At 40.9% G+C, this 27,244-nt stretch overlaps 1 protein-coding gene across 1 annotated transcript in view; it reads right to left on the bottom strand.

Moving 5' to 3' along the window:
- The window catches only part of LOC126162465 (UPF0193 protein EVG1 homolog), a 176,164-nt gene extending 149,247 nt beyond the window's left edge, over window positions 1–26,917 (bottom strand). Inside the window, exon 1 of the mRNA XM_049918996.1 lies at window positions 26,733–26,917. Coding sequence (XP_049774953.1) covers window positions 26,733–26,829 — 97 coding nt within the window. The 5' untranslated portion in view covers window positions 26,830–26,917. The remainder of the gene's footprint in view (window positions 1–26,732) is intronic.
- Between the last annotated feature and the right edge of the window lie 327 nt (window positions 26,918–27,244).

The raw sequence follows: 27,244 nt of genomic DNA on the forward strand, positions 1-27,244 counted from the left end.
ATGGTTGGCAGAGAGGACCTATGACAACAAGTTCCAGTTTCCACTGAGTGGTCATTACACCATTCTGTCACGTTAACTCAGCTGACTGTGTTTCTCCATGGGATGCAGAAGGTGGTATATATAGCGCTCACTGACTTCTGCTCAGTTATGACTTAAACTGGAACCCTCACATGGACAAAGGTGCAGGGAGGGCGGAGCAGAAACTGAGTAACAGTTACAAGATGTTTTACTGCAAAGCACGTAGATTCAAAGTGCCATGGATATGATTCACCAGTGATTGTAATCATTAAATGACATCTCCATAGGATCCACCAAAAGCATAACACTATAGATCTGAAAAGCCAGTGTATTAGTCATAGGATTTTGTACATTTCTTACAACTTCAATCTAGCCATGTATTTTTAAGTGACTCCTGCCGTAACATATCATCTACTGTATATGATCATTCTCAGTCAACCATCGTCCTCTCTCTCACCTACAACCCCATGGATGTATCACAAAACTTCTCTTACACTGTCTACATGGTATTGAGATAGAGTGCATTCAATTATTGACGAAGTATTACACTTAGTATGGGGTGTGTGATAAATTCGCTGTGATCAGTGGGCTCATAAAGTTTGTGTTGGGGTGTAAAGTTACTGTGGGCATTGTTCCGATATGTGCAAAGAAAATGACCATGTTCAGTCTTAAGGGCGATATGGATTTGATGTGGGAGATTGCAATTTCACTGCACCAATAGCCATAAGGGAGATGATGGATTTACCATTGAAAATCATGTCCAGTCATAAGAGGGATATAGATATTGATATTTTCAGAGCCACGTCCGTCACGAGGAGGTATTTGCAATACTTCACTCATTGTTGAATGTCATCAGATTGGGGCTGCAGTCGTAATATTTAAATGTAATTTCAGTGATAAATACGTGGCAGGTTTTCTTGCTCGACACCATCTCGGATGCAGGGAACGTGATGGAGGTCGCCTGTGGCCGGAATGAACAGGCATTTCTGACTTAAGGCCGCCCTGAGCTGCACGGACAAAGAATAGTTCTGGGTAGCTGGCTAGTCAGTTCTTGCCCTCAACTGCACAGGCAAGTGCCAGCAGCAGTGCACCCTGGACAGTGAAATAATACTCAGTATATTTGGGCAGCATTCATGATCGTGTGTTGCGAGTATTCTCTGTGAATACGTGAGAAGATTCAATTAGGCGAGTGTCGGCGCTGAATATATCGATAATATCCGAATTCCATCCCGGGCTCTCTCTACAGGTGATCCTCTCTGATGGGCTGAGTCCAGCTTCAGACAGGGTACGACTGCTGAGATGCGGTGCATGACACCTGGCCGAGGATGCTGAGTGTGGACATCGGGACATGAGCACGTAGAGTGTGCGAATGTTACAGCAATCTCCATTCTTACATCTAGTCATGACAGCTACTGTTACTAACCATTGGATTGTGGTTTGTGTGCGTCATATTTACTGCTTCTCAGTATATTTCAGTGGACTGTGTCTTGTAGTGGTATTTGTTGTTGTTGTCTCTATCCTACATGCAGTATCCCTTCCTCCTCCTTCGAAATATAGTGCAGATAACCAACTCAGGCGTTATATAGTGTTCCAAAAATCCAAATCGCAATGTCAAATTTCGTATCGACGAATTTATTGTTTCTGATAGTGCTGCTGCAAGCGCGCATCTGTGCAGATTGTTTAAGGACATAGCATGTAAATGAACCGAAATTTGAAATTTTAAGCTACCTCCAACGTAATGTATTTCCTGTCAAATGACCTAATTGCGCCACTGTCCACCAATAGGAGGCAAGGGAAAAAAACAGTAGGGTTTGGAAATAAGGCAGTTGCAGGGTCGAATCCTGCCAGCTATACCAGTCCTAGTATCCACCAACACAATGTAAGAAAAACTCGCCACACGCAAAATGTGTCCATTTAATTAATTAGTGAAGCAATCTGATAGTGTGAGGGAATATTTCCAAGACATCCCCAGCTGTGTGTGTGTGGGGGGGGGGGGGGGGGGGGGGTTACCAGGCCTCTGCTCATTTGTTCATGACAAAGATGGGGTTAGTGTGGTACATGACAGCCGCTACCTACTTCCTCTTGTTCCATCTGCTACAGGTTTCCATTGCAGTGGAAGAGTGAGAACCAAGGGATGTATCGATTACCAATGCCAGGTCTACATCATGAGTGGTGAGGGAGCAGTGGAGGATGGAAGGAAGGAGGAGTGGGAAGACGTCTTGGTCTGTGTGTGTTTGGATATGTTGGCTCACACAAACTGGAAGTAGCCATGAGAGTATCAAAGGGCGGCTCTCACTACACTCTTTGTTCAGAGATTAGTGTTATATTGTGTCTGTGCACTGCACGAAGTGGTTGGTGGTGCAGCAGCTTACAGCGGTTGCAGTTCCCTGAGCTAACATAGTGCGATCTCTCAGACACTGGCACATGGTGCAGCCCTGCGAAGTGGTCGGGGTGTGGGGGCATGCAATGCACTGTGTTCAGTGCAAAAGACTTTTAACAGTGTAATTACGTGCAGTGAGCTATGTTGACATCGATTTATTGATGGTATTCCTTGAGCGATCAGGAAAAGAAAGCACCGCAATTGTTTAAACATTCCATACCATCTTGTCACCCTCAAAATGTTTAAACGAACAGTATTCCATACATTACAGTCAATTTACCGACAAATGCCTTGTATCCCATTCCACTGCCTTGTCTAGCAGAAACTGTTAATACAATATTCCATACAATGCAATAGATTTCGTGCCAAATTCTTTAAATAAATAAATAAACAAACTATGTTCCATACACCACCTTGTTTCCAGTAAATTGTTTAAATAAACAATATTCCACACATTGCCTTGTCTACCAGGAATTGTTTGAACAATATTCCATACACTACAATCGATTTCACACCAAATAGGCAATCAACTGAATATTTCTCCTGCCGATTTCCAGGTGTGGAGGGCATCTGGAGTGGGGAATGGGGGTGGTGGGATGGGATGGCTTACTTAATTGATCAATTTGATTAGTCAGTCAATCAAACTGATAGAGTGGGGAGGGGGGGGCTAACTGAATAATTCAGAACTGAAAGTGTGCTTGTATCAGGGAAGGGGTGGGTTGGAGGTTTACATAGGGATAGTGGAGGACAAGTTGGAGGAGAATGGATGGAGGGTTTCTCAGAAGGACGGATTATCCCCAAAGAGCTCTAATTCAACCCCAGGGAATCATAAATCACTTAGCAGAACAATAGGTTAAGGCCATAAATCAATCAGCTGTCACCAATTAATTATTTTGATATCAAAAGTGGCATAGAACATAGGTTAATGACCTGTCAGTCAAAAGAGGACAACACGTTAGGGCTAACATGGAGCAGAACAATAGGTTTGTCCCTGAATGTATCTATGCCCCTGATGTAGGGAACCAGAACTAACAAAATAGCCTAACGTCGCCATTATTCTACCACTCATCCATACTCCAGTGTTCAAAGCATGTCTCAAAGCAGAGAAGATCATACACTTTACGCAATAGCTTTGCTTTTGGTCGCCATTTGCACCATCATCGTCGCCACAATCTTATCAATGTAGCCGACGACTATAAATTTAACTATGAGATCAACATTTTAGCTCCTGTCCCCACTACATGCTACATACTAAAGGCAGAACATCATGAAAAGTATGTACAGCTATTTAGATGTGTATTCTAATGGCGAAATTAATAAAATGATGTATGAGAGCAAACTATTTGCCATAAATTTAATGCTAGGAAACAATAACACATTTTATTTCCAAAACACAATAACGTACTGTGCCTATATAGGCTTTCTATGTACGGAGTGAGCACAAAGTCTTCAAGTGATTATAAAAATTTGTTTCTATAGAACTATAATATATACAAAGTGGAGGAGGTCATTAGAAAAGGAGCACAAGCTCAGATTAGGGTAGGATAGCAAAGGAAATTGGTGTTGGCCTTTCAAAGGAACCATCCTAGCATTTGTCTCAAGCGATTTAGGGAAATCACGGAAAACCTAAATCAGGGTATCTGGACACAGTTATACTAAATGCAGCTATGTGGTTTTTAGCACATGGTAGCTTGACTTATGTTTTCATGGATACAATTCTACATCACCCTCTACAGCTATATACCGCAAGCCACCTTGCAGTGTGTGGCGGAAGGTACTTTGTGTACCAGTGTCACTTCCCCTTTGCCTGTTCCAGTCACGTACAGTTCGCCGGTAGAATGATTGTTGGTAAGCCTGTGTGTGGACTCGAATCTCTTTAATTTTGTCTTCATGGTCTTTTCACGTGATATATGTAGCAGGAAACAGCATATTGGTTGACCGTTCTAGCATTGTACGCCTTAGGAATTTTAACAGTACATCTACATCAACATGACACACTCTGTAGTTCAAAAGTAAGTGCCTAGCAGAAGGCGCATCGAACCACCTTTCAGCCACTTCTCCACTGTTACACTCTCGAACAGTGTACAGGAAACACGAACACTTACATCTTTCTGTGAGAGCTCGGATTTCTCTTATTTTATTCTGATGGTCATTTCTTCCTACGTAGGTGGGTGCCAACACTCTAAGTAGAAGGTTGGTGACTGAAATATCATGAGAACCCCAATTCATGTATCATATCCGTGACACTCTCTTTCCTATTTCGCCGATAATATAGAAGGAGCGTTGTGTAAGCAGTCTCTTTAGTAGACCTGTTACAATTTGTAAGTGTTCCGCCAATAACTCTTACTCTTTGGTTTGCTTTTCCCACAACATCATCTATGTGATCGTTCCAATTTAGTTGAGGTTATGGCCTTTAAATTTATGAGATTTATCATCTAACTGAAATTTAGCAGTCAAGTATGTTCTCGCTACCATTTACATTGCGAATGGGCTCCTGAACTAGTTGTTGAAAATAATTTTAGGAGAAGGCATTCAGTACGATTTAGGCTGGCGTTTTATGCCTACCACCGACTTGAAAAATGTATTTTCACTAACATATCGAGGATACATTGAAGTCATCAACCAACTATAATTGTATGAGTAGTGTAACTATCTGAAATGACACTCAAGTTTCCTTTGAACTGTTCAGCAGCTGTATCATCTAAGTCCGGGGGGGACAGTAAAAGGAACCAATTATTATGTTTAAAGATTTCCCGGCGTACTGATTGTTCCATAAAAACACGGGAGAACTGCCGAATATCAGTAACTTCCTGCCACGATATTTCTTCGCAGAGTCTTCTGGCCATCTTCAGGTGAATGCCACTGTAGTAGTACTGGCGAGTACGCGGTGAGCCCCGCTCTTTAAAGCCTTCTGAGGTGACATTGCGCATGCGCTGCTTAGAGTACGCGTTCATAACGGCTCCGTGCGCTGCGCCTCGCGCCTTCCACTGTGAAAGCCTGGCGTATCGGTGTCAGGTCGATTTCCATCTTTATGCAGATAACTACGTCGACTACGAAGTTTCTCTATAACAGGATTCCAAGCAGAATTCAGCTGATAACCGCTATCTCGATTGATGAGAGTCTCGTTGTCAGACAATCTTATGATGTATGGGCCAAAATTTTTGTGTCGTTGTAATTCATGGAATGGTCTGTGGAAATACAATGTTCGGCGATTGTGGACTTGGTGGGTTGGAGAAGGCGAGTGTGCCGTTGGTGTTCCACAATGCGTTCCTGCACAGTTCGTGTTGTTTGCCCTATATATGATTTGCCGCATTCACACGGAATTTTGTAAACACCTGGTTTACGCAGGCCCAGGTCGTCTTCAACGGATCCCACCAGTGATGAAATTTTGGAAGGAGGGCGAAAGATGACTCTCACATGATACTTTCTCAATATTCTGCCTATCTGTGAAGAAGTATTCCCAATAAATGGTAGATAAACAGTCGACCTGAAGCGCATGCGCAATGTCACCTGAGAAGGCTTTAAATGGTGGAGCTCAGCGCGTACTCGCCAGTACTACTACAGTGGCATTCACCTGAAGATGGCCAGAAGACTGCGCCGAAATATCGTGGCAGGAAGTTACTGATATCCGGCAGTTCTCCCGTGTTTTTATGGAACAACCAATTATTAATTTATTCCGGTTGCCAAGCATACCCTCTACTCATACCATTCACAAGAACTATATACTTCAATTTCAGTACAAGGTAAACTACTTCTGACAGCAATAAATGCTCTACCAGGAACTGCATTTAATCTATCCTTTCGGAACACAGTTAGGTCCTTTGTAAAACATTCATCTGAACTATTCTCCGTCTTGATCCAACTTTCAACACCTATAACGATTTGAGGTTCAGTGCTTTCTATTAGAACTTGGTGTTCTGGTTCTTTTCCAACACAACTATCACAGTTTACAACTGCAGTACTGACTGTTCCTATATCTAACCTCTTCCTGAGTTCATTCTGCACCCTTTGAAACTGAAGCCCTTTCTGCACTTTCCTGAGACCCTCTAAGCAAAGAGACCACCCTAGTAGTGGGGCAAAGTGAGCATCAGCATATTTTGCTAGTGCAGGTTGCATGTATCAGAGGTAAACATACATTCAGGGGCAAACGTATTGCTCTCTTTTGATTGACAGGTCCTTAACCTATTGTTCTGCTAAAAGCACATTACCTCACTATCTGCAGCTATGCCTTAAAGGACAGCCAGTTTCACAATAAGCTCCATGACTCTAATGATTGATTAACAATTTTAAGAATAATAATTACAATGGAAATTTGCTGGCGCCACAATAGAAGTACAGTGAGTTCAGTCAGTAGTATGTGTGTCAGCTAATTTATGCACAGCAATGCACACTCCAGCGATGTACTGTGGTTTTTCGTATACACGAAAAATCTGTAACTTATAATATTGGATTATTAGATGATAGTTCTTCGAGCCTGGAAGTTATTTGCACCACAGTGTCCAGTTTGCTCTGCTAAACCACAATAGAGGTACAGTGAGTTCAGTCAGTAATATGTGTGTCAGCTAATTTATGCACAGCAATGCACACTCCAGCGATGTACTGTGATTTTTCGTATACACGAAAAATCTGTAACTTATAATATTGGATTATTAGATGATAGTTCTTCGAGCCTGGAAGTTATTTGCACCACAGTGTCCAGTTTGCTCTGCTTAAATTTCTTGCTTCTCCAAAGTACTACAGGTACCGGTAAAGCAGATAGATAGATCAGGCAAAATAAGGAACTAGTGAGCGAAGTTGATTTTGTACCATAAGAATTAATAAATTTCACTTTATTAGTGAACTAAACAGAAATCCACGTCCTCTCTCTATCATGGATGGGAAAAGACACACAGTACAAGATCGATGAAATATTCGACAGGAGTTTTTATGAACATAAGAAATTTTATGTTTTCCATCCTTTCTCGCTAGCTCCACAGGCTTTATTGCTGTGGGCATATCGCATTTTAGTATTCGCCACAAACTCCTTAGGCGAACAAATGGATAAACATAGATAGAAAAGAAACATATACCAATATAGATAGACCAGCATAAGTTGCAATTCAACTGCCTCTCCACTGTATACTGGCGTGGTCCTCAATTACTGGACTACAGTACACAGTTTTGGTGCCTTTTCTACATACAATTATAACATATTAAAATTTATTTTCAGTCGTAACTTATATTGTATTTTTGGCCTGACCGGAGCTTAAAAAACCTTTATTGACGGCCAATCTTATTTTAATGTATGTCTCGCATGTGCCAGCTCTCTCTCTCTTTTTTTTTTTTTACAGTTTTATCTACATATTCTGAAAGTTTAATTTTTCAGGTTCATGTTACGGCCAATGGAATATTCCACGGATCCATAACTGTGGAGTAACTGCTACACACCTCTTGCAGGGCTTCACTTACACACATGAAGCAATGTTTGTTGTGCGCGCATTTGATAAGTCTGTTGGTGTAACATGGCTAAGCTGTACAGTTTATTTTCACAGTTTTTAGATAACGACGAATTTCATATCATCAAAATGCCCATAGAACTGCTCTGTAGGAGTATAGGCAAGTGTGTCATTGAGACTTCCGATGCTGCAACAGAAAGGCCCATCATTTCCAATCTGCTGCACTGGAACCACTTCATGCGTCACATATTTTAGTGTCCAAGGCCAGGCTGTACATTCAGCATCACATCGAGATCTCACAAAATTTCAGGTTAAGTCCATTAACGTTTTCACCATTTATGGTCACTAGTAGCAAAGTCTAGCATCCCTCACCACTATAAATGGACCGAAAACGTTTGGCTTAGTGTAAGCACCTGCACCATCACTCACTATAACACACATAAATGTAAACTTTTTACAGTTCACGCCAAGCGCTTTATAATTGAATAGTTCCTCTGGATGCCTGTTTTGTCGGTACATATGTAGTTTCACATAAAATATACAAAATAAGCATTACAGTTCGTCATCATATGATTGAACCTAAGCATACGAAAGCCCATACCTATGTGTTGCTGTCACGTTGGGTACATACATAGTACAGTTAATACATATCCACATCTAAATTCATTATCACATTTATAACTTGTACAGAAAACATTTCAGTACCATTGGATGTCCTTTAAGATTTTACTTTCGCCCTTAGGACGCATATAAGGACATCTTCCGAAATTTAAATACACAATATTTGACATTTTCTCTGACCATTCAAAGGCTGCTTGGCTCTTACTGATTCGTCATGAGCAGGTAACTCTCTTAATCTTTGAGTTATGCAATAGTATACCGGAATTCGGTAGTAGGAAAAGGGAGAGAAGGAAACGTAGTAGGTGAATATGGATTGAGGGTAAGAAATGAAAGAGGAAGCCGCCTGGTAGAATTTTGCACAGAGCACAACGTAATTATAGCTAACACTTGGTTCAAGAATCATAAAAGAAGGTTGTATACATGGAAGAAGCCTGGAGATACTGATAGATTTCAGATAAATTATATAATGGTAAGACAGAGATTTAGGAACCAGGTTTTAAATTGTAAGGCATTTCCAGGGGCAGATGTGGACTCTGACCACAATCTATTGGTTATGAACTGCAGATAAAAACTGAAGAAACTGCAAAAAGGTGGGAATTTAAGGAGATGGGATCTGGATAAACTGACAAAACCAGAGGTTGTACAGAGTTTCAGGGAGAGCGTAAGGGAACAAATGGCAGGAATGGGGGAAAGAAATACAATGGAAGAAGAATGGGTAGCTTTGAGGGATGAAGTAGTGAAGGCAGCAGAGGATCAAGTAGGTAAAAAGACGAAGGCTAGTAGAAATCCTTGGGTAACAAAAGAAATATTGAATTTAATTGATGAAAGGAGAAAATATAAAAATGCAGTAAATGAAGCAGGCAAAAAGGAATACAAACGTCTCAAAAATGAGATCGACAGGAAGTGCAAAATGGCTAAGCAGGGATGGCTAGAGGATAAATGTAAGGATGTAGAGGCTTATCTCACTAGGGGTAAGATAGATACTGCCTACAGGAAAATTAAAGACACCTTTGGAGAAAAGAGAACCTCTTGTATGAATATTAAGAGCTCAGATGGAAACCCAGTTCTAAGCAAAGAAGGGAAAGCAGAAAGGTGGAAGGAATATATAGAGGGTCTATACAAGGGCGATGTACTTGAGGACAATATTATGGAAATGGAAGAGGATTTAGATGAAGATGAAATAGGAGATATGATACTGCGTGAAGAGTTTGACAGAGCACTGAAAGACCTGAGTCGAAACAAGGCCCCAGGAGTAGACAACATTCCATAAGAACTACTGACGGCCTTGGGAGAGCCAGTCCTGACAAAACTCTACCATCTGGTGAGCAAGATGTATGAGACAGGTGAAATACCCTCAGACTTCAAGAAGAATATAATAATTCCAATCCCAAAGAAAGCAGGTGTTGACAGATGTGAAAATTACTGAACTATGAGTTTAAGAAGTCACAGCTGCAAAATACTAACGCGAATTCTTTATAGACGAATGGAAAATCTAGTAGAAGCCGACCTCGGGGAAGATCAGTTTGGATTCCGTAGAAATATTGGAACACGTGAGGCAATACTGACCCTACGACTTATCTTAGAAGCTAGATTAAGGAAAGGCAAGCCTACGTTTCTACATTTGTAGACTTAGAGAAAGCTTCTGACAATGTTGACTGGAATACTCTCTTTCAAATTCTAAAGGTGGCAGGGGTAAAATATAGGGAGCGAAAGGCTATTTACAATTTGAATAGAAACCAAATGGCAGTTAAAAGAGTTGAGGGGCATGAAAGGGAAGCAGTAGTTAGGAAGGGAGTGAGACAGGGTTGTAGCCTCTCCCCGATGTTATTCGATTTGTATATTGAGCAAGCAGTGAAGGAAACAAAAGAAAACTTCGGAGTAGGTATTAAAATCCATGGAGAAGAAATAAAAACTTTGAGGTTTGCTGATGACATTGTAATTCTGTCAGAGACAGCAAAGGACTTGGAAGAGCAGTTGAATGGAATGGATAGCGTCTTGAAAGGAGGATATAAGATGAACATCAACAAAAGCATAACGAGGATAATGGAATGTAGTCGAATTAAGTCGGGTGATGCTGAGGTTATTAGATTAGGAAATGAGACACTTAAAGTAGTAAAAGAGTTTTGCTATTTGGGGAGCAAAATAACTGATGATGGTCGAAGTAGAGAGGGTATAAAACGTAGACTGGCAATGGCAAGGAAAGCGTTTCTGAAGAAGAGAAATTTGTTAACATCGAGTATAGATTTAAGTGTCAGGAAGTCGTTTCTGAAAATATTTGTATGGAGTGTAGCCATGTATGGAAGTGAAACATGGACGATAAATAGTTTAGACAAGAAGGGAATAGAAGCTTTCGAAATGTGGTGGTACAGAAGAATGCTGAAGATTAGATGGGTAGATCACTTAAGTAATGAGGAGGTGTTGAATAGGATTGGGGAGAAGAGAAGTTTGTGGCACAACTTGACTAGAAGAAGGGATCGGTTGGTAGGACATGTTCTGAGACATCGAGGGATCGCCAATTTAGTATTGGAGGGCAGCGTGGAGGGTAAAAATCGTAGAGGGAGACCAAGAGATGAATACCCCAAGCAGATTCAGAAGGATGTAGGTTGCAGTAGGTACTGGGAGATGAAGAAGCTTGCACAGGATAGAGTAGCACGGAGAGTTGCATGAAACCAGTCTCAGGACTGAAGACCACAACAACAACAACAACATAGAATTATAGTTAAAATCATTTTTTTCAATTTCATTGTTGAAAGGACATTGTACATATATACAGTTTGATGATATGTATAAACCCATGTCCTCACCTTTCGTCTGACTCACGCATCTGTAAATCGAGATTGCTAACGAAGGAGAAGAAATCTTCATAACACATTAACCAACAGAAGCAAACATAGCGATGCTTAGCCCTACCTCTCTCAAGTCTATTAGGATAGCGTCCACTGATCTACAAGGAAAGAAGCATTTTTATCAGCTACTGAAATCCATCATCTACACACCACAGAATAATTGAGTGAACTCTTTGTGCACACTTGTTTGTATCTTTCCTTAAGGTTTGCTGAACTAATTGCAGTGTCATATAGTTGTCAATATTACTTGTTTGAAAGTACCTGTAGTGAATGTAATTCAGTGTACCCAAATTATATCCATATCTTCAGGATAACATTCTTGCGCATATACATACTTCAATACGTCACTACTGATATTGTGTGGAGCAAGTATTGTAGACGACCGTTCACTAAGTCGTGATCCCATGTAAATGCATCATGAATACTCATATTTGGCGCTTATATCAATAGCCTGCGCTTTTTAATATGCTGTCTGGCCCCTTTTTTCCTTGGTAGTACTAGACCTAAACATCATTTAATCACACTGTCACATTCATACACATATTTACATGCATATAATTACTCATATTGCGGTGGGGCACGTTTCCTTTGGTACCAGCTATCTAAATTCTCCTTCCTGCTTTTACCAGGGTGTGTCCTTGCATCGTTACCTGGAAAAGAGACTTAATAATAAATTGTAAACAACGTAGTCACTCCATAGCTAAGTCATGTATCATTTTTCTCTTGATAAACATAACTTTTTACTTTAAGTATGTGGATGTTAAAATTCATCAACTCCTACTTAATTCTCAAAATCAGTCCTTCTGTTGCGAGAGCGCAAATATTCAGAGCATTTCTGTCGTTTCGACTTACCTTTTTTAGTCCTTCCATATTCATACTACGATTATACCTTCAATTAGTAAGAATTGTTGTAGATGGGCACAACCTCATTATTTTTCTTAGTTTGTTCAGAATGTGACCGTACTCTTATAATAATTCTTTCTTTCATTGTATATAGATACTTTCCTTAGAGTTTTTATCCACTGTGTGTATAACTACCACATAAATTTGTATATACTATAAACAGTAGTGCAGTGTGTAGACAGGTTTCTGTAGTTACTTATTCTTTCTTCTTTGTAAATTTTCTTTTAGTTTAAACCTTCCTACTGTATTAGTTTTATTCTTATACTCTAGCCTCAATTTTAATAGTAGTTAACTTATATTGAAACCACCAGAATATAGCTTATTTTGCTGCTGGATGCCAAGTTTGCGTTGCATGCAGCGTATTGGACTGAAATACACTGAAGAGCCAAAGAAACTGGTACACCTGCCTAATATCGTGTAGAGCCCCCGCGAGCACACAGAAGTGCTGCAGCATGACGTGGCATCGACTCGACTAATGTCTGAAGTAGTGCTGGAGGGAATTGATACCATTAATCCTGCAAGGATGTCCATAAATCCGTAAGAGTACGAGGGGATGGAGATATCTTGAACAGCACATTCCAAGGCATCCCAGATATGCTCAACAATGCTCATGTCTGAGGAGTCTGGTGGCCAATAGAGGTGTTTAAACTCAGAAGTGTGTTCCTGGAGCCACTCTGTAGCAAATCTGGACGTGTGGGATGTCACACTGTCCTGCTGCAATTGCCCAAGTCCATCGGAATGCACAATGGACCCAAATGGATGCAGGTGATCAGACAGGATGCTTACGTACGTGTCACATGTCATAGTCATATTTAGATGTATCAAGGGTCCCATATCACTCCAACTGCACACGACCCACAACATTACAGAGCCTCCACCAGCTAGAACAGTGCCCTGCTGACATGGAGGTTCCATGAAGGATTCATGAGGTTCTCTCCATACATGTACACATCCATCTGCTCGATTCAATTTTAAAGGGGACTCGTCCAACCAGGCAGCATGTTTCCAATCATCAACAGTCCAATGTCGGTGTTGACAGGTCCATGTGAGGCGTAAAGCTTTGTGTCGTGCTGTCATCAAGGGTACACAAGTAGGCCTTCAGTTCTTTTTTATGTTCAAAACTGTGAGAATTATTCACAAAATGCTAAATTTCTGTACAAATTATTTACTTCGTTAAATAATAATTGTTTAATTTAATATTTCTGCTTTCATTTCGTAACAGCAGTCCCAAATTCCCAATTTATAAACGTTATAGATATTTCTTTACTACATTTTTCTTACGGTGCCGAAGCGATACTCACGATATAATATCAAATTATTCTAAATTTCTCTAGAGGCGAGAAGACAGCCAGAAATTTCCCTGAGATTACCAAAACCATGAATTAATCGATTTTCAGCACGCTGTTTGCCTACTGATCTCTTCAAGCAAAAAATGTAAAAAGAGTAAAATAAATTAAGAAGAATACTACTTTCAGTAGTATCGTGTGCGTTTTCTGATAAAAAAATAATGTTTATTATAAAGTCAAAAAAAGTGGCGTGTGAGTGAAATATCTAATTCATTAACTTTTAATTAAGGATAAGAAGTTGTACCTCTAATTATTCCACGTACTAATAGTTGTGTGTGAATATTTAAGTATTAAAGGTAACTAGTCTCATGCGTATGTTTAAATAATAGTAGGACAGAAAATTTAATTGAGCTACATTAAATTTGAAGAAATTTTGCGTAACAGTCATTCAGTTACTGAACTATTGCCAATATATGAATATACTATAAGCTTAGGTTACATCCATCGTGATTTACGCTAGCCGAAGCAAAAATTTCCACAATTCCATAATAATATTCATTCATATTTATAAAATATACCATAGTCAAAAAGATTCAGTATATACAGTCTCCGTCTAATCTTTCTGGCACCGTCCAGGGAAGGGGTCACCAGTTCTACTGATTAATTAATAATTTTGAGAATAATAATGAGACGGAAATTTCACGGCGCCGCACAAAAGGCGTCACAATAATGAGTTCGCTCAGCAGCGTGTGTCTCAACTAATTTACGCACTGCAACACACACCCCAGACAGTTGGGCTTATGAGTTTTCGTATAGACGAGAAATCTCTTAAGATATAATATTGGATTATCAGATGACAGTTCTTCGAGCCTTGAAGTTATTTACCTCTTCTTCTTTGAAGACAATATTATAGCGCCAGTTTACTCTGCTTAAATTTATTGCTTCTCCGAAGTATTACAGGTACCGGTAAAGCAGATACATCAGATGAAATAAGAAACTAGTAAGTGAGGTTGACTTCGTAGCATAAGAATTAAAATATTTAACATTATTAGTGAACTAAACAGAAATCCACGTCCTTTCTCCATCATGGACGGGAAAAGACAGATAGTACAAAATCGATGAAACATCCGGCAGGAGTTTTTACAAACATAAGAAAATTTATGTTCTTCATCTTTTCTCGTTAACTCCACAGACTTGATTGCTGAGGGCCTACCGCGTTTTAATCATTGCCATAAACTACTTAGGCGAATGAATGGATAAAAATAGACCAAAAAGACATATACTCATACAGGTAAACCAGCATAAGGTCCAATACATACTGCACGCTTTGTAACTCCCAAGGAGTTCACCTTCACTCTTGATGGTGTAAATATTTGTGATCACTCTGGCGCGCCAATTTTCATTCGGTGTCCATGATGGAAGTTGAAGGTTTGTTTTGAACATTTCTTCAATGTCGACAATGTCCATTTTAAGAAGTGTTTCTTGAAACCGTAACCGATCGTGCACTGTCTGTTTCAATGCGCGCACGATCGAGTCTTTAATCGATTTAAATTCATCTGTACATCTTTCCACAAAATCAGGTTCGCTAGCGTTATTTACCTTATCCGATATAGATGGCTTTCCTTCCGTTAAAGCCCGTATTACTACCCTTTCAACTTCAGCAACACTCTGCTCTTTCTCCAGTATGACAGCAGAATTCTCAAATTACCCCACCTGTACAAAAGAGAGAGAGAGAGAGAGAGAGAGAGAGAGAGAGAGAGAAAATCATATGCTGTCAGAGCACAATTTAAGGTTGACCTCTGCACCTCCCGACACTCATTTTCTGTCGATGCACATGATGAGTCATTAGCACCTAATATTTTACCAGGCGTAAATTACCCTTACGAAGGACTGAATTTGCGACCTCGCACTCAAGGTGCTCCTTGCAAGATGTTATCTTCACGGATCGGTTCTCTGATTAACTGCTCAATGTAATTTTAACTTACAACAATTTCACATGGCTGTACTACCTGGCTTAATCATAGGAGTCTCCCAGTCCACAGCTTGTAAGTTAAAATCTCCACCTAAAGCTACAACATAACAAAGAAATTTACGCGAAATATTCTCCAAGTTTCTCCTCAACTGTTGCACCACTATAGTGCTCTGAAAGCATGTGACTTCTTGTCTGTCTCTCTCCCTTTTGTTATTGGTATGGTAATTTGAGAAAACTGCTGTCGTAATGGCATCAATGCAGGAGAAAGCGCAGTGTGTTTTGTGGTTTCACGAAACACGGGCGCGCGTTATATTTCAGTGAAGAGTCCATGGCCGAGATATGCCAAACGTGAAGAGCTTCAACGGATGGAACGAGACGTGTAAAGAGCCTGGCGGTGTTGATCCCAAAGCAAGAAGCGTAAGACATGGAGTCAATGACGACACTGTCGACAGCGCACAACAATATTTCAACGCAGTCAGCGGGAATCGACACATGTTTCCAGAGAAACATGCATCCCTCAGAGCATTGTGCTGAAGATTTTACACAAAACGCTGCATTTCGATACATACAGAGTGCTACTCCTGCAAGCCTTGCAGCCAGGTGATAAGACGGTGACGAAAGAGTTGTCGGCAAATACACGTAGAGAATCCAAGGATCGCCTAGACGGACAACGAAGGGAGCACTTCTGGAAGAGTGACCATAAAAAAAAACATCACGAGTCAAGCTACCGTTTGCTACAAACCGCATAGCTGTATCTGGCGTAGTTGCTTCGAAATAAATTTTTGTGATCAGCGAAAGACTTTATTCTGTACAGTAATGTAACGACAAGAGTGGAAGTTAGCTGGAAATCGACATACTGTTCCGTTATAAAATTTGACGAGATCGGAAATACTGTTCTTTCTTCATGCGTCGTTTAGTACGAAATTCTTTTAACGAGATTCCCTCTGTCCTTGTACGAGGTGTATTCAAGTTCTAAGGCCTCCGATTTTTTTTCTAATTAACTACTCACCCGAAATCGATGAAACTGGCGTTACTTCTCGACGTAATCGCCCTGCAGACGTACACATTTTTCACAACGCTGACGCCATGATTCCATGGCAGCGGCGAAGGCTTCTTTAGGAGTCTGTTTTGACCACTGGAAAATCGCTGAGGCAATAGCAGCATGGCTGGTGAATGTGCGGCCACGGAGAGTGTCTTTCATTGTTGGAAAAAGCCAAAAGTCACTAGGAGCCAGGTCAGGTGAATAGGGAGCATGAGGAATCACTTCAAAGTTGTTATCACGAAGAAACTGTTGTGTAACGTTAGCTTGATGTGCGGGTGCGTTGTCTTAGTGAAACAGCACACGCGCAGCCCTTCCTGGACGTTTTTGTTGCAGTGCAGGAAGGAATTTGTTCTTCAAAACATTTTCGTAGGATGCACCTGTTACCGTAGTGCCCTTTGGAACGCAATGGGTATGGATTACGTCCTCGCTGTCCCAGAACATGGACACCATCATTTTTTCAGCACTGGCGGTTACCTGAAATTTTTTTGGTGGCGGTGAATCTGTGTGCTTCCATTGAGCTGACTGGCGCTTTGTTTCTGGATTGAAAAATGGCATCCATGTCTCATCCATTGTCACAACCGATGAAAAGAAAGTCCCATTCATGCTGTCGTTGCGCGTCAACATTGCTTGGCAACATGCCACACGGGCAGCCGTGTGGTCGTCTGTCAGCATCGTGGCACCCACCTGGATGACACTTTTCGCATTTTCAGGTCGTCATACAGGATTGTATGCACAGAACCCACAAAAATGCCAACTCTGGAGGCGATCTGTTCAACAGTCATTCGGCGATCCCCCAAAACAATTCTCTCCACTTTCTCGATCATGTCATCAGACCGGCTTGTGCGAGCCCGAGGTTGTTTCGGTTTGTTGTCACACAATGTTCTGCCTTCATTAAACTGTCGCACCCACAAACGCACTTTCGACACATACATAACTCTATCACCACATGTCTCCTTCAACTGTCGATGAATTTCAATTGGTTTCACACCACGAAAATTCAGAAAACGAATGATTGCACGCTGTTCAAGTAAGGAAAACATCGCCATTTTAAGTATTTAAAACAGTTCTCATTCTCGCCGCTGGCGGTAAAATTCCGTCTGCCGTACGGTGCTGCCATCTCTGGGACGTATTGACAATGAATGCGGCCTCATTTTAAAACAATGCGCATATTTCTATCTCTTTCCAGTCCGGAGAAAAAAAATCGGAGGCCTTAGAACTTGAATGCACCTCGTATCACTGGGTGCCTGTCTGGCCATCCGGATTTACGTTCTCTGTAGTTTTCCTGAATCGACGGGGACATATGCTAGAATGATGCCTGTCATCAGGACAAGACCGAATTCCATCCCCTACCCTCCCTAAGCTGTGTTTGTTCTCCGTCCCTAATGACTTCATCGTCGATAGGACTTACAGTCAAGGCTGTACCGAAGGGGTGGTGGTATTGGACCGCACCAAAGACACGGGTTCAGAGGAGGCGCAAAAACTGGCCGAAAAAAGAAATTACTATTTAGGAGTTAACCGGGAGAGTTGCGTGAGTTTTCCTAACCCTCGTGGCTTGTGTTTCTATCTTACGCATAAGAGAAACAGGCTTTGCCTCGGTTCGTGAATGTAAACGCACGTTGTTGTCACTATGTCGTTTCGGCCAAGAAAGGAGTACGACAGAACAGACATGTATCACGTAACAAGGTTCACACGGCTGCCGCTACACGGCTCGCCCACGTTCAACAGAGTTCTTGCTGCAACTTCGCCGCCACGCTATTGTAAAATTTCAGAGGACTGCGACCGGTTGTCGAAGCAAAATAACAGCCTATGTTTTACGACCGAAGGCTGCCGGCTGAGGACTACAACGACAAGTGAGTGATATGTAGGAAGCAAACAAAAACGGTGGAACGTATAACTATGTTAATTTACTTGCCCCGCTAGTCACTATTTTTGCTGCTCCCATGTTTCGGTTCGTATTGTCTGATGCGCAAATAAAAGAAAAATTCAAGAATAAGCCTTCTGTGGTTGATCAATAATATTACAGGAGTTGGTAGTCGTCCGCCTATAGGCAGCCATACTCTATTCACCTAAGCTGAAATGTTGTCAGCTCTTAATTACGTCCCTTTTCCTTGAATTTCTATTTAAAAACTTGTACATCATCAATAATTCACGAAGAGCAAATGAAATCTGTTGATTATACATCATACTAAAACTAATACATAGTGGGTGCCATAAAGATAAGACAGATTTCGTTTTCCTTTCAATGTATCTTTGTAATAAACAAAATAATTAAATACGAATTGGTTTACTACATAGATAAATTTTAATTTGTTATGTGCAATATTTTTCATCCGTGCAGTTCATTTAAATAACGTTTATCAATAATGCTGCATTATTATTAAACTTACATACAAAATCATAAAATTTTCTAAATCAGTTTAGGAAGAAAAAGAGAGAAATGTACTAGAATGGAAAGAATGCGCTGGGGAGTGGAAAGGGCCGGGTGGTAGGCGTAGCTTTGGCAGTTCTGCCAGCTATGTGTATAACCCTAAACTTACGCTCTTCTCGGGTTTTTAAGTTTTGTAGTAGGGATAAATTCTAGTGTCCGATTCCAGTCGTTGGCTTTGAGCAATGATGTCGTACCAGGGGCAAGGACGCCACACAGAGGCAATTGTTGCAAGTAGCGGATGATATTCGTAAACAAACAAATGTATTTATAGTATACGATATAATTTCAATCACAATTCATGCGCGATTATTTACTTGGACACGAATTATCTCGAAACGAACTGAAGATAATGGAAATAAATAAATAATAAGAAAACAAAAGAGATATAAGTGTGTGTGAAACAAATTATTGTCGTGATTATGCGATTAAGAAAAGCATAGAGAACGTTTAAATTCCAATACAGTATAGCGCGAAGCGAAGCAATATTATAAAACAGCGATAATTTATAATTATAATTTCTGAATGTAACGGGACTAACGCGCGAAAATGGGGGTTTTGGGCAAGGAGAAACTGAAATGTAGCACAACAACGGGAAAAAGTAAATAATAATTTATATGAAACAGTAGCATGAAATGTAGAAAAACCGATGTAGAAAGCCCAAAAAAAGCCAGTACAAAAAAAAAGTGGTTCAAATGGCTCTGAGCACTATGGGTTCAAATGGCTCTGAGCACTATGGGCCTTAACAGCTGAGGTCATCAGTCCCCTAGAACTTAGAACTACTTAAACCTAACTAACCGAAGGACATGACACACATCCATGCCCAAGGCAGGATTCGAACCTGCGACTGTAGCGGTCGCACGGTTCCAGACTGTAGCGCCTAGAACCAACCGCTCGGCCACACCGGCCGGCAAAAGCCAGTACACAAAAAATGAAAATTCACAAAATTAACAAATCAATAACTAGAATTGACCTATATACATAATTCTTGTTACCTATTACAATACTAGTTACTTTTTCGCTGTAGTTCAGAGAGTAATTACTAACGGTGAAACCCTATTTCATTTCAGTACACAAACCTCCTAGAAAAACGATCTAGCCGGTCAGAGGGGCTGAGCGGTTCTAGGCGCTTCAGTCTGGAACCGCGCGACCGCTAAGGTCGCACGTTCGAATCCTGCCTCGGGCATGGATGTGTGTGATGTCCTTAGGTTAGTTAGGTTTAAGTAGTTCTAAGTTCTAGGAGACTGATGATCTCAGAAGTTAAGTCCCATAGAGCTCAGAGCCATTTGAACCATTTTGAAAAACGATCTAAATAATGAACCATGAAATGACTGGAATCGGTAACTAGAACTGAATTATATAGCTTAATGCTAATTATCGATTTAAATATTTGTTAATTTATGTGAATTTTCGTTACTTGTGTACCGGCTGATTTTTCAGGGTTTCTGTGTCGGTTTCTCCACATTTCACGCTACTGTTGGCGTTATGTTTAATATACATCACCATTTATTTCATTTTCTGTTGTTGTGTTACTATTTAGTTTCTCCCTGTCCAAAACGCCCACTTTTCCGCTGTAGTATTTTTAGATTCAATAATTATTACTGCTACATTAACGATATTCTATAATATCACTTCACCACACGCTAGACTGCAATAGGTTTAAAGGTTATTTGTGCTTTTCTTACTCACGTAAATTACAATATTAATTTGTTTCAAGACATGTATATTGCTCTCTTTCTGCTTTTTATTTCCGTTACCTTCAATTCTCCCCTCCCCCTTCCCCCTCTCCTCATGAACCATGGACGTTGCCGTTGGTGGGGAGGCTTGCGTGCCTCAGCAATGCAGACAGGCATAAATGAGGGGTATCTGTTGAGAGGACAGACAAATGTGTGGTTACTGAAGAGGGGCAGCAGCCTTTTCAATAGTTGCAGAGGTAACAGTCTGTATGATTGACCGATGTTGACTTGTAGCATCAACCAAAACGGTCTTGCTGTACAGGTACTGCGAACGGCTGAAAGCAAAGGGAAACTACAACCGAAATTTTTTTCCGAGGCCATGCAGCTCTACTGTATAGTTAAATGATGGCGGCATCCTCTTGGGCAAAATGTTCCGGAGGTTAAATAGTCCCTCAGTCAGATCTCCAGGTGGGGACTACTCAAGAGGATGTCATTATCAGGAGAAACAAAACTGATGTTCTACGGATCGGAGCGTGGAATGTCAGATCCCTTCATAGGTCAGGTAGGTTAGAAAACTTAAAAAGGGAAATGGATAGGTTAAAGTTAGATATAGTGGCAATTAGTGAAGTTTGGTGGCAGGAGAAACAGGACTTCCGGTCAGGCGAATAAAGGGTTCTAAATACAAAATCAAATAGCGGTATTGAAGGAGTATATTTAATAATGAATAAGAAAATAGGAATGCGGGTAAGCTACTATGAACAGCATAGTGACGCATTATTTTAACCAAGATAGACACGAAGTCCACACTCACTACAGTAGTACAAGTTTACATGCCAACTAACTTCGCAGATTAGGAAGAGATTGTGGAAATGTATGACGAGATAAGAGAAATTATTCACACGCTTAAGGGAGACGAAAATTTGATAATCATGGCGGACTGGAATTCGACAGAAGGAAAAGGAAGTGAAGGAATAGTAGTAAGTGAATATAGACTGGGGGAAAGGAATGAAAGAGGAAACCGTTTAGCAGAATTTTGCAAAGAGCATAATTTAATCATAGCTAACACTTGGCTTAATAATGATGAAAGAAGGTTGTATAGTGGAGCAGGCCTGGAGACACCAGAAGATTTAAGACTGATTACGTAATGGTAAGACCGAGATTTAGGAGTCATTTATTAAATTGTAAGACATTTCCAGGGACAGATGTGGACCTAGATGAACAGAAAGAACCGGAGGTTGTAGAGAGTTTCAGAAGGAGTATCAGGGAACGGTTGATAAGAACAGGGAAAAGGTATACAGCAGAAGAGGAATGGGTAGCTTTGAGAGATGAAACAGTGAAGGCAGTAGAGGATCAAGTAGGTCAAAAGACGAGGGCTAGTAAAAATCCTTGTGTAACAAAAGAGATACTGAATTTAATCCATGAAAGGAGAAAATATAAAAATGCAATAAATGGGTTGGCGAAAGGGAACACAAACGTCTAAAAATGAGATCGACAGGAAATTCAAACTGGCTAAGCAGGAATGGCTAGAGGACAAATGTAAGGATGTAGAAGCATATATTATTAGTGGTAAGATAGATGCTGCATACAGAAAAATTAGAGGCCCGTACGAATATCAAGAGCTCAGATGGAAAACCAGTCGTAAGCAAAGAAGGGAAAGCAGAAAGGTCGAAGGAGTATACAGAGGATAGCAGGAGGAGATGTACTTGAGGATAATATTATGTAAGCGGAAGAGGATGTAGATGAAGATGAGAAGAGAAATATGATATTGCGTAAAGAATTTGACAAAGCACTGAAAGACTTAAATCGAAAGAAAACTGCTGGAGTAGACAACATTTCGTTAGAGCTACTGATAGCCTTGGGAGAGGCAGAGGCAGCCATGGCAAAACTCTTGCATCCGATGAGCAACATGTATGAGACATACTTCAAGAAGAACGTAATAATTCCAATTCCAAAGAAAGCAGGTGCTGACAGGTGTGCAAGTTATCGAACTATCAGGTTAATAAGTCACCGTTGCAGAATACAGACACGAATCCTTTACAGATGAATGGAAAAACTGGTAGAAGTCGACCTCGGTGAAGACCAGTTTGCGTTCCGAAGAAATGTACGAACACGTGAGGCAGTATACTGATCATACGTATTCTCATAGAAGGTATGTCAAGGAATAGCAAACCTACATTTATACCATTTGTAGATTTAGAGAAAGCTTTGACAATATTGGCTGGAATACTCTCTTTCAAATTCTGAAAGTAGCAGGGATAAAATTCAGGGAGCGAAAGGCTGTTTACAATTTGTACAGAAACCAGATGGCAGTTACAAGAGCCGAGGGGCAAGAAAGGGATTCAATGGTTGAGAAGGAAGTGAGACAGGGCTGTAGCCTATCCCCAATGTTATTCAATCTATCTATTGAGCTGGCAGTAAAAGAAACAAAAGAAAAATTTGGAGTAGGAATTAAAGTCCAGGGAGGAGAAATAAAAAAATTGAGGTTTGCCGATGACATCGTAATTCTGTCAGAAACAGCAAAGGACGTGGAAGAGCAGTTGAACGGGATGGACAGTGTCTTGAAAGGATGAATGAATAAGATGAACATCGACAAAAACAGAACGAGGATAGCGGACTGTAACCGAATTAAACCAGGTGATGCTGCTGGAATTAGATTAGGAAATGAGACCTCAAAATAGTAAATGAGTTTTGTTACTAGGGCAGCAAAATAACTGATGATGGTCGAAGCAGGGAGGATATAAAATGTAGAAGGCAATGGCAAGGAAAGCGTTTACGAAGAAGAGAAATCTGTTAACATCAAGTATAGATTTAAGTGTCACGAAGTTTTTTGTGAAAGTATTTGGGGTCTAGTGAAGCAGGGGATACAACCCGTCAGCTTTGACCAATGACGTCGGAATTGGCCACAGAGCATTTATTGCACAGACGAAAGAGCTGACAAGACTGTTCAGAAACAAAGGAATACGAGAGACGAAAAATATAGTTGACATGTATCAAGGCAAGGAGTATTTTCACGTTAAGGATATCGCGAGTTTGTATCGTATTCAAATGGTTCAAATGGCTCTGAGCACTATGAGACTTAACTTCTGAGGTCATCAGTCCCCTAGAACTTAGAACTACTTAAACCTAACTAATCTAAGGACATCACACACATCCATGCCCGAGGCAGGATTCGAACCTGCGACGGCAGCGGTCACCCAGTTCCAGACTGTAGCGCCTAGAACAGCTCGGCCACCCCGGCCGGCTGTATCATTTCTGTGGAAAATGAAGGGGATAAACTGGATGGAAATATTGGCAGCATAGAATACCTCACGTCACATATATTTGGGTTGTATCTCGAACCTCATTCGAACTGTATTGGTTAACTGCAGTATGGGATACAAGTTTAGCGTACGTCGATTTCTTCGTTTTCGTTAGCATTAATATTCTGTTGTTCAGCTGAACTATATAGGTCAACTGAAGCACGGGATACAAATTTTACATGTGTCGTTTCTTTCGCCTCTGCTATCACTAATAGTTTGTTCTTACGTAGATAGTAATACTACCGATGGCAGAAGGAGATACGTACATAACATTTGTATCCCATACTTCCGTTGACCCATATAAATGTACACTGCTAACGAAAACGTAGAAGTGGACGTACGTCACATTTGCAACCTGTATCTCAGTTGAACTACGCGAAGAGGCAATAAGACGACACATATAGAAGTTGTATTTTTTTTTTCGCCTTCGATGCTAATAGTATCGACTGAAAGTTATAGTTTTGATCACAACAATGACAATAGTATCCCAGTCTTTAGTTGAGCTATATGGTTATACACAACATTTGTATCCTGCTCTCCATTTGACATATACAGGTAAATCTCATTAATGTTATATATGTCGTTCTTTCCGAATAGTGTCAGTGTAAAAGTCAACTGAAGGACGGGATGCAAAATTTAGTTGTGTAGGGCGTTTCCCCTTTATTATTGCTAATAAAGATTCGAAGAAATCGTACTGATACTAGTGCTGGGATCTAACGAACGACAGCTGCGAAATTTCTATTACGTACTGAAGTACACGAAAACATACGTAATGGTGTATACAACAAAGAAATACGTCAAAATAGTCAAACGCAGTAAAAGAAAAAAATGGAAAACTGAGCTTACCACATGGGAACTTCTTAAAATAACCGAAGCTCGCCTAGAAAGACTTCAACAAAACATACACAACAAACAAAACATTACGAAAACACACACACACACACACACACACACACACAGCCAAACACTTTCACCCACCACCCCCTATCCTAACGTGAAATTAGCTAACATATTTCGGGCGGTGCATTTGCCCAACCGTTTAACGAAACATTTCAACGGGCAATATGTTTGAGGAATATTACGCCCCCATGAATATTCGTGTAAGTGACTTTGAAATGTGGAAATCCGGCGTTTCCCCTTTCCTACAAGAGATTTCACAGCTGACCAACAACCCTCTATGCTATTTGTGCAAGCCCCTGTGGATAATGATTTGAACTTAATATTGTGATTAACTACGAGATGCTGATAACCCCTTTCCCCTAAATCCCTATACGAAGAAAAACCATCTGAAAATACAACGGAACCCTCTGCAACGTGATCTTCAACTAAGCTGCCAAAACTTCCTTCTATTGGGTATTACTTTAAACACTACATCGTCACACTCTTGACCTGGAACTACAGCGCCCCAATCCCATAAATCCACCGGAGGTTGCCCCACCCCCCTCCCCTGTTGTACTTCCTTTTGCCAAAATGCGTCTCGTCAATTTCGACCAAACACCCGGCGCCCCAACGGCCCCCTATATTTCATGTATTCCCCACAAACTTCCCTACAAAAAGAGTGCCAATCAACAACTCTGCGCTTATTCGCACGACATGCGTGGACACACAGCCACACAGGATATCTCAAAGACAACAGTACGTGATTTTCATGATGTCTCTCAAGGCGAGCTTAGATTTTTCGAACCACGTCCCTCGTCTAATGGACCGCCACAAGCGATCTTTGCTGCAATGCCATTGCTGCAATGCCATAAGAATACGACGTGAGTACGGCGACGAGATACACTTGTGAGGCGCATATGTTCGCCGCACTCTCGACATCGAACATACTCGGCAACGAGACCACACATTTGTGAAAAACAAATCGTGGTCAACATGTCTACGCCCATGGCCTCTCTCAAATTATCCAAGTTCATCGGAACAGATAAATCCATACCTACAATCTAAAATACTAAAAACGGTCTTAAAACAAGAAACTAAAATTCTAAATTACCTCAATATCACGAAGAATGAAATTAAGTACCGAATGAATTGCAAACAACCAATTATTTAAATAAATGCGCACAAAGAATATTTTGAGCAATATGTAACGATCTCTTTTAAAATCACATTCAATTATTTTAATATACAATGATAGCGCTTATCCGGAACACAGAAGTGTTTTATTATCTATGGCTGAAAGTGAAGACAATATTATCAATGGACGAGAAAAAGTTTAGACAAGAAGACAATAGAAGCTTTTGAAATGTGATGCTACATAAGAGTGCTGAAGATTAGATGGGTAAATCACGTAAATAACTAGGGAAAAGAGAAATTTGTGGTACAACTTGACTAGAAGAAGCGGTCAGTTGGTAGAATACATTCTGAGGCATCAAGGGATCACCAATTTGGTACTGGAGGGCAGCGTAGGGGGTAAAAATCGTAGAAGGAGAGCAAGAGATGAATACAGTAAGCAGATTCGGAAGGATGTAGGTCGCAGTAGTTACTCGGAAATGAAGAGGCTTGCACACGATGGAGTGGCGCGGAGAGCTGCATCAAACCAGTCCTTGGACTGAAGACCACAACAACAACCTTCACTTCTTTTCGATATAACCACGTGACCTGTGACTATAATTTTATCGTATGCTTCATTCGTTTGTTTACGAATATGATCAGTTTCTTTCAAAGATTGTCTTTAAGTAGCGTCCTTGCCTTACAAAAGGCGTCACTGCTCAAACCCGCGTATTGTATAGCCACAGTTTACTTTGTAAAACCCGACTACATTTTGCTTAAGTTGGAAATCTTCCACAGAACACAAATATCTATTATACCAAATCTACAACTCTGACTCACTTCTGAGCAGCTGCTCCGTCTCCTTACTGTACTTCACTACAGGACTGTTGAAGATGCAGGCGCCTCGTACGACTCTCGTAGGCTTGTTCGACGACATTACTTACACACTCGTTTTTCTGTGGAGGCAGACGGACAACGTGAACACACAAAGAACACGAATGCTTCTGCAATTTGTACTGCGCTCGTGCAGGGACAAAGCCGCGGTTACCGAGGTAGAACTCTGCGACTCGCACATTTCACAGAGAGATGCCAGTCGGCGGACAAGCGAAACGCGGCGTGTTTACAGACGCCAACTCGTTGCTACGGCGACCGTTGCCTCACGGCTAACAAGCAGACGATCGTCGGTGTACCTGCACCTACACATATGCTCTGCAAACGACAGTGAAGTGAATGGCGGAGGGTACTCAGCGCTGAATCACATGTTACAGTTTCTTCCCGATCGGAACATCTTAAGTGCCTCTGTTGACGCTTTAATTAGGTTGATGTTGTCTTCGCGGTCCCCATGCGAGCGA

The sequence above is a fragment of the Schistocerca cancellata genome, chromosome 2 (genome assembly GCF_023864275.1).
Source record: "Schistocerca cancellata isolate TAMUIC-IGC-003103 chromosome 2, iqSchCanc2.1, whole genome shotgun sequence".
Taxonomy (NCBI): domain Eukaryota; kingdom Metazoa; phylum Arthropoda; class Insecta; order Orthoptera; family Acrididae; genus Schistocerca; species Schistocerca cancellata.